The sequence below is a fragment of the Pogonomyrmex barbatus genome, unplaced genomic scaffold, assembly GCF_055798465.1.
Source record: "Pogonomyrmex barbatus isolate J1 unplaced genomic scaffold, ASM5579846v1 scaffold5, whole genome shotgun sequence".
Taxonomy (NCBI): domain Eukaryota; kingdom Metazoa; phylum Arthropoda; class Insecta; order Hymenoptera; family Formicidae; genus Pogonomyrmex; species Pogonomyrmex barbatus.
The window spans coordinates 12,369,958-12,378,876 of NW_028297149.1; the positions used below are offsets into that span (position 1 = coordinate 12,369,958).

At 32.4% G+C, this 8,919-nt stretch overlaps 1 protein-coding gene across 1 annotated transcript; it reads right to left on the minus strand.

Moving 5' to 3' along the window:
• Positions 1-1,934: 1,934 nt before the first annotated feature.
• On the minus strand, positions 1,935-8,115 carry Papss (3'-phosphoadenosine 5'-phosphosulfate synthase). The gene is made up of 6 exons (XM_011648472.3): positions 7,778-8,115; positions 5,573-6,376; positions 5,013-5,447; positions 4,651-4,860; positions 4,162-4,444; positions 1,935-3,759 (listed from the first exon to the last, which is right to left on the minus strand). Exons 1-6 carry the CDS (start codon positions 7,832-7,834, stop codon positions 3,662-3,664), a joined length of 1,887 nt encoding a protein of 628 aa, XP_011646774.2. The 5' UTR covers positions 7,835-8,115; the 3' UTR covers positions 1,935-3,661.
• Between the last annotated feature and the right edge of the window lie 804 nt (positions 8,116-8,919).

The following is an 8,919-nucleotide window of genomic DNA, read 5'->3' on the forward strand; positions in this document are numbered from 1 at the left end:
TTATTATTATTATTATTATTATTGTAATTTTCTGTGTTTCTTCCAAATTTTAAGCGAAGAATAAAAAAAGGCAAAATTAAAAAAACTGTGTTCTGGTGTGTCGTAATTATAGATCTTATCCATCGGAATCACAGGACTTGTCTCTTTTAACTGCACTTATTGCATTTTCTTTCTTACTTTCTCGAACGTAGTGAAGTGTAACGTAGCTAAAAGAATAGACCATGTTTTTTTTAGCATTTTACTTATTTTGTCGATATTTACAATGTATTTATAAATAAATTAGGTAACAAGCTCAGTTTATGTACATATTAAGTTTTAGATAAGATATGATATAATGTATGTGATAAGAGAGAAAGAGCGTTGCGTTGTTACTTGCGGATTATTATTTAAACGTTTTTTCACTTTTCTCAAAATAAAAATTGAAGATTCCTAAATAAAGCAACTACATTTGGAAATCAAGTATGTACATCTAATTTTAGAAAAAAATCTGCACTTTTATATTTTTTAAATATAAACAATTGAAAAGAAAAAAATAAGCTAAATATAATGATGGATATATATTTCTGAATATTAGCAAAATTAATGTGAGATATGTATCAAAGATCATATTTTAAAAATTACGTGTATATATATATATATAATCAAATGCAACCATAATAAACTTTATATTAACGTAATTATCATTTTTACAACAAAATGATAAATTTTAAGTATTAAGTAAATTTTAAAATTGAAAGTAACCTAGAGACATTTTGACAATGAATACATGTCGATACATGCATATATGTATATGTATGTAGGATTCTCTGACATCATAAACATTTGGAAATTGAAGATTATTAATGTATCGACAAATGCGCCATTAGCTGAAAACTTAAAACTGATTACTCATTAAAGATACAGATTATAATATAAAAAGTAAAAATTATCTTATTTTTCTCTTTGTGTTAAACAAATCAGCTTATCTTGACTATCTTGTATACAAAAAAATATATCTATAAAATATATGCCAAAAATTGTCTTTCAGGCTCGTAGTTTTAATGGATAATTATAAATCGCGATAAATTATCTGCATAGATATCTATAATATTGTAATTGCAACGAAATATTTTTTTAATGTTGAAAATTGAGATTCTCCGAATCCATAGACATTTAGGAAGCTTAGGACTTGAAAATCTCAATATATTTATAAATGCAGAAAGATAAAGATGGACACAAAAAATCTTGGTATTTATAAATTTGAAAAATAATTGAAAGTTGAATAAGTGATAATGAGGATTTTAAAATAAAACAATATATAAAAATATTTTGCGTATAAAAAGAATTGCTTTGAATAAAAATAGATCACATATTTCAATCGAATTGTGTATCTATGTGTGTACACACGCGTTTTGTGTATGTGTGTGTGTGTGTGTGTGTGTGTGTGTGTGTGTGTGCGTGCGCGCGCGCGTGTATGTATGTATGTATATATGTATGTATGTAAATACGTACGTATGTATGTACAGTTTGCTTTATCAATCAGCGATTAAAAGATTATAATGTATATTGTTGAAATATCCGCTTTCTACAAGGCTATTTAATGTACCGTTATAAATAGTAATTTTTAGGTATGATACATGTTTGCTAATAATACAATAGTACGATTATTAAGCGTGCAATGATGTTATCTAGTTGTTTCATCTAGTTGATCACGGATTTATTTGTTTGTTTCTTTCACGGATAAGTTGAGAAAAATTTATAGAAATATTTAACGTAAGCTAAAATTTCGTGTCTTCTTTTTTTGTATTGCTGTAAAGACAAATTTAACAAACATATTAATTATAAACGTTATGTTACGTAACAAATAATTAAAAATATAGTTACAATTGTAATATTGTCGCATAAATAAGTATCACGAATGCATACATGAAGAAAAAAGTCAAACACTTGCAAAATACTTGAAAAATACTTGCATTTTATCAGAAAAGTACATACTTAATGATTACGAGAATATATACATCTTGTTATTTTTAATAACTATATCAACTATTATCGGATGCTTTCTATTTAGTGACACAAGTCGACAAATATCATTTTATCCTTGTTACTCATTGAATGCCAAGAAAGATAGAACAGTGCTTGTGTCGATCTGAATTACTAAATGGAAAACACCCATTATATATTCGCTAAAATTGTTGTAAAATTTTTTATATATGCAAGAAGTGAATGTCGGTCTAACAAATTATCATTCACATTTTACTTCACAATTTTTATTGCGGTAATACTGCAATAGTATCTTGTGATGTTTCGTAACGTTTCTCTACAATATCTACAATGTTTCCGTAACATCGCATCATAATTTACAAGATTGCAATATTAGGTGAATTTTTTAATTCATCGATTAATAAATCGCATTATGCGCAAATGCTTTGCTCTGTAAAAGCACTTGCACATTATACAATTAATCAATCGATGAATTAAAACAGTCATCTATTACTATAACATAAATAAGGATTCTGTGCTGCATGAAATCCAAATATGTGTAATTTGACATCAGGTAAGTAGAATTTATTTAATTCCAATATAAATTATTAATCCTATCTAAATTGTCTTTATTTCAAAGTATGTATAAATTTCTTACGCTTATATTTATTCTAATAATGTTTGTTGAACAGTTGAAAATTTTTAGGTTTTGCTCATTGAGATACCAGGATAATGGGGATATCGATTAAAACGTTTTTCGTTTCATTAAGCGTATCGCTTCAAAACGATAGCATGTATATATATATATGCCTCGTCCATTTTTTTCACTTTGCGAATCTTTACATTTTGACACAATTTCATTGTCATATTCTAAGAAATTTTTTATAAAATTTGATATTGTGTTGCGAATGTTTCAAATTTTTCATACTTTTGATGAAATTTGACATTTTTAATGAAGATACTTCAATCTCTCTGAACGAACAATTATCAATTAAGCATGTTTTTTTTACATCTTCAAATCAAATGTACATGGACACATAATGAAAAGATAGATTAATTTTACATTCTGTCTCTGTGCTCTATTAAATTAGAAAAAGGATCTTTCTGTCAGGAGAATTTCATTATCATGAATCATATTCAAATCTTTTGCTCCCAATAAAATCGGAATGTCTCTTGTTCTCGAGAAAAAAGAACATACGCTAGTATAGAGAAAGTAAACAAATGAAAGTAAACAAATTTGCTATTTTAATCTTCGACAAACATGTGATATTATATTACTTTTTTAATAAAATAGTATTATTAATCTTTCGATAAACAAACTGTGTCTGAATATTATTTAATCTTTATACTATTTAACTTTATACTTATTTTGGTTTTTTGTATAAAAAATCGACTATATTTTCAACTTTTTTTTTTATACAGATTGTTTTAATTTGATCGTACTTTCTTCAACTTGTAAATTTCGTGATTATTTTTGAATCAATTTTTCAAATTTATCAAAACTTTAATTAGGGAAGGAAAAATAGAAAAAAAGAATAGAAGAAAGATTCCTTTCTCTTTCTCATAATTTTTTAAATATACAATCTTGTATATTTATCAGTAATTAAGCCTCAAATTATAGTTTATTGGATTTGTTAAAATCCATTTAAAGTCGTCTAAATCTTTAAAAACTAAATTTTTTTTATTAACGAGTCCAAATTTACTTCTTGTCTAGACTTTGGTAGTATTGCACGAGTACTTGCCAAGCTTTAGGTGCCATGAAGCCATCTGGAGGATTCTGACCTATCTGTGCTAATCCTGTAAATACAAAACAATTAATGATCTTGAAAGGAGAACATGGAGTCATCACAAAATTTCGAAAGTTTCAGTTTTTTGAGAGAAAAGGACCATAGAGATAACTTGTAAAGATCCTAAAACATCAATCGTATGAAACAAAAGTAAAGATCAACTGGTGAAGAATTACATTTTAATTTTCTTCATTAAAATTAAGTCTTAATTAAGCCTTTTTCTTCGCCTTTTTATTTTGTATTTATTTTTGGTTTCATATTTTTCATTTTCAATATGTGTCAATTTTGTTTAATATTTTGCTTCTATTACTTATCTATTTTATCTATTTTAACGCTATTAATTTGTCTTAATCATATATTTTAAGGGGAATATTAAAAATTTACATATTCCAATCAAGAAAGAAGAACCTACTTCGCATCTTTGTTCCCGAGATGAATTCAAAGTCTTGCTTGCGCTCAGATTCGAAGAATGCCATCTTGCCATTCCGGATGTCATATGCGGCCACTTTGAAGGGAATGATCTCAAGACTGTCAAGACCTCGCGCCATGGAGAGTACCCTGGCACCATGAGTGGGATCGTACAGATTGCCGTCGGGAGTAGCATCTTTGTTTGGATGTGGTATACCCGCAGGATCTCTACCTACAATGTAGAAATTTGCACCAGCGTTCATCCTGGCCTTTGCATGCCATTGCACCTGTATAAAAACATAATTGTATTTATCTCATTTACATTCGTCATTTGAATTCGTCATGATTTAATTGACAAGTATAAAAAGATAAACATAATGCTTGGGATTAAAACAGAGATGTAGTCAAGGATAGAAACTAGGCCAAAACAATTAAAAGTAAAACTATGATTGAAGTTAAATGCTCATAAAGCTTTCATCGCTGTAATTTTCACCTCGATCGGTCCAGCATACATCATCGGGCTGGGAAAGATGGCCAATAAGGTAGAATTGGCATCCAGCACACCCTCGTCCAGAACAGCTTTGTGTTGCAGAATTCTGGTGTACAAGGATACATCATCTTCCTTCGTCCAGCCACCCAGTGGATGCAATAACAGTACCGGATTCTTAAAACCTCGCTCCTCCAACAATCGTCTTCTCGTATCCTTCGCGATAAATAATAACGTGTTACATTGACTATCTTGATACTTGGAAAGAGATGAAGCAACGACGCAATGTTTCTTCCCAGGTTATCTTTTCTTCGACAAAGGTTGAGTTATACGATACGATGCATATAAATTTGAGACAAATGGCATACCTGCATGAGCAGCGCATGTCCGTTGTGAATAGGATTTCTTAGCTGAAAAGCAAACACGGCGTCGGCTTTCATTTTTCGACATCTGGCACGGATCTCGTTTGGCGTAAGTCTGTACTTGTCGAGTCCATCATGCCATCGAATCCTCTCTAATACTTCGAGATCGCCGCCCATCAGCCAGTCTCCAGAATCGTGAATCATCCTGACATAGGGATGACCTAAGTTATTAGTACCAAACTGCCAACTGCAACGCTCCTCTTTTCGATGGAAATAAAATTCCGGTTTTCGTAGAATGGCCAAATTCTTTTCCCTGTATTTCAAAGTTACAGCGAGAGAACCTTCCAAGAGACTTTTATCACGCACGCTTATTGCAAGGACAATTGGTACCGATTGATTTACTTCTTTGCCATCATGGAGTAAACATCGTAAGTGTTGGGCCTTAAAAGAGTTAAATCATTATACATAATCTGATAAATAAAGATGTCGTAGACAAAATTACATCGCTCGATTGCATATGCTCGGACGATGCGTACACGAGACACAACTATACTCCAAAGTCATACCTGAAGGTATTGATGTTCTCTCATAAAGCCTGTTAATGGCATTGCCCATCCTTCCGCCAGCACTTGCAGCCATTGCACATCGAGTTGACTGATCTCTATGCATGGTAGAGTTTCCGCTTCCATTTTTGCGGAAATTAGCCTGGAATCTGGCACGAAAAGCTCCCTGATAAGGTCCGATGGTTTTTCTAGCTGTGGAATGACATGATGCTTCTCTAAAAGCTCAATTACAGTTGAAGCGGACTCTTCCGGGGTACAATTCTCAGTTTTGACAACTAAGTCAGGTTTCGCGGGTCTCTCATACATTTGATCAATGCCGGTGAAACCTTTAATAGTGCCTTGGCGTGCTTTCTTGTAAAGGCCCTTAGTGTCGCGAGCTTCGCAAACTTGCAAGGGCGTATCTACAAACACCTCGAAAAAGGGTAAATCAGCTTCTCTATGAATTTGCCTTGCCATTTGTCTATCCTCTTCGAAAGGTGACACAAAGCTACACAGACAAATTTGTCCGCTATCAGCAAACAGTTTTGCTACTTCAGCCACTCTTCTAATGTTCTCCTTCCTGTCCTCTTTAGTGAAGTTCAGATTGCAATTTAGTCCACTCCTGACATTGTCACCGTCTAGGCCGTAGGCAGGAATACCATGATTCACCAAAATAGCCTCCATCTGGAACGATATGGATGTCTTGCCAGCACCTGAGAGACCAGTTAGCCATACTGTGCAACCACGAAAACCTCGAATACTGCCGATCGCTTGCCCCCGTTTTGCTCTGGACACATGATGTGCCTGCTCCGATACATTCGCACAGATCTAAAAGAATTTTCAAGACCACATATCCAAGTTAAGATACATTTCAACAATTTTCTTAAAATTTGAGGAGTATACAAGATTGTAACAACTTTTTTATTTCCACAATAAATAACACTCGTAGATGAATTATTTCCCAATTTACAATCTATATGTCATATTCTTGTATTAAAATTGACTATCAAGGACGAGATGAAATACAATCCAAAATGTTAATGCTCATATAAAATAAGATTGATTACATTTTAGACCATTTTTATTCCGATTCTTTTTCTTGTTTTAACATTTCCCGAAGAAATGAAATATAATTTTAAAACATTTGACAATGTTTTCCTCAGAATCAGAAGGCATTTTTTATCGAACTTGAAAGTAGGAAATTTCAAAATGCAGTAGATTAAAAATGTAGAATAATCTTCATCTCTTTTTGTATTTTTAATGGATATGTTAAATCTTCTATACTAATTAAATTCGCTCTATCTTTTCTCAGTTGTTAACACAAGTCTTCTTAGCGTAACTGCGAAACTAACAAACCGTTTATAACATGTTTCGATTTTGAAACAATATAATACAGTTTTTACAGATTTATCGAATTCGAAAAACATATCGAGATATCTTATAAAAAAATCATGCATACAGATAGAATCTAGAAAGATATCAGATAGATATCTAGAAAAGATATCAAACACTCGCACATAACACCCGATTACACAATATTATCAACATGATAACTCGTAAACTCTCATTTCTAGCAACAAATACTTATCTTTTTCTCGTTCCTATTATATACTTTAATTATTTCAATGTGTCCAATATTTATTTGAACTTATCTATTTATGGGAGTGCCAATTTTCAAAAAGATTACACAGAAGGCAACGGAAATGACTATTTTTGTCTCGAAAAAATTTAAATTCCAAAAGATTCCGTTTCATGTTCCAGATAACACATACCTATCTATTTTATATTTTTTAATAAATCAATTTCTCTTTCTCATTGTGCGCGCATGTGAATGATACGTGTCATCGATACGAATCAACGAATATGCATTATGACGGACGAACGTCAGAACGATAAAATTCATATTTGAATGTACCGCCCTGAAATCTGCCTATTTCTATCTGCACTTGTGCTTTGCGCTTTTATACGAGATAAAAGAGATAAATTTGGATTTTGAAGAGAAGAAAAAAAAAACAAGAAAAAAAAAGATGTCACAGAAATTATAGAGAAAAATAAGACATATGAAATGTAGTAAAGCGAAATTGTATATAAGAGATTCAAACGAAATTGTATATAAATAAAGTATTTAAGCGAATATACACACAAAAGTGAATATGAAATATGCCATCTCTCTTACTTCAATTTCACACTGTGCAAGACGGAGGAAACGATACTGTACAATACACATACCATCATTTTTTTACTCGGTGGAGACGTGACATCCCGCTCGGTACTGCTCGATGACATGATCGCAATTACTGACAAAACAGTAGTAGCTACTGATAGCAGTGGCGACTACTGATAATCAATGACAGATACGAGTCTGCGGACATATACGTGGCAGTCGCGTTAATCGCAATCTGAGGTGGCCAAGGTGATATCCGGTGATATCGGATGACGATGATGCTTCGTGATGCTCCATCGTGCTCCATGGCGCCCCATGTCGATCGGTAAGGCGATTTATTAAACCGTCATGAAGTATTGCGGCGAAAGTGGCGCCGCGAAGCGCGTTTCCCGTGACTATCATGATGGACTCACTCAGATCTTAAGCCAGCGGCATACGATGCTTTTTTTCCTGCTGATTTGCGTGCTCGTGTGAGCTCTTGTCTCTGATTGGTATATTCTTTTGGATCTAAAAAAATATACCAATCGAAGACAAGAGTTCAACAAGCACGCGAATCCAGCTAGCAAACCAGCAAGAAAAAAAGCATCGTGTGCCGCTGGCTTTAGCATTGCTCTCAATGCACGTATATAGCAGAGAAATGGCCGCTCTCGAACTTCGCTTCGATAAATTTTTTGTGACACCGAAAATTGCCGTACACTACTGTCATTAAGGCTCATCAATTGAACTCTTGGAACTATAAGTTACATCCACTTTGCGACTGCCGATAAAATCGTGCTCGCAAAATAGATGTGATGCCAATGAGTGTCCGTGCTACATCCAGAAATTATGGATGAGAATGCATGTATAATTATATATATATATATATATATATATGTATATTTATATTTAGTTAAAAAAAGTTATAACTAAAATTTTAAAAAATCGCGAAAATTTCTACAATCTCAAATTTGAAAATTTTTACGCAAAAATTTATATTTCAAGGGCCTTTCAAAAAACGAATCAAAACATCTTTCAATCCGTATAGGACTCTTTTACCGTATACGTCTCTTTTGTGTAATCGTAAAGGAATAATAGGATGCAAATTCACACCAAGCATTTCTAATATTATAATAAAGAGCTTTTTAATTCATCGATTGATAGATCGCATTATGCGCAAACGTAACTTTGCTCCATAAAAGTAGCATTTGCGCATTATGCGATTAATCAA

Coding starts and splice junctions, on each gene's coding strand:
- Papss (XM_011648472.3), bottom strand. CDS start 7,834: ATGTCATCGAGCAGTACCGAGCGGGATGTCACGTCTCCACCGAGTAAA. Junction 5,448..5,572: donor GAGAACATCAATACCTTCAG/GTATGACTTTGG, acceptor AACTCTTTTAAG/GCCCAACACTTACGATGTTT. Junction 4,445..4,650: donor TGTATGCTGGACCGATCGAG/GTGAAAATTACA, acceptor GTTTTTATACAG/GTGCAATGGCATGCAAAGGC.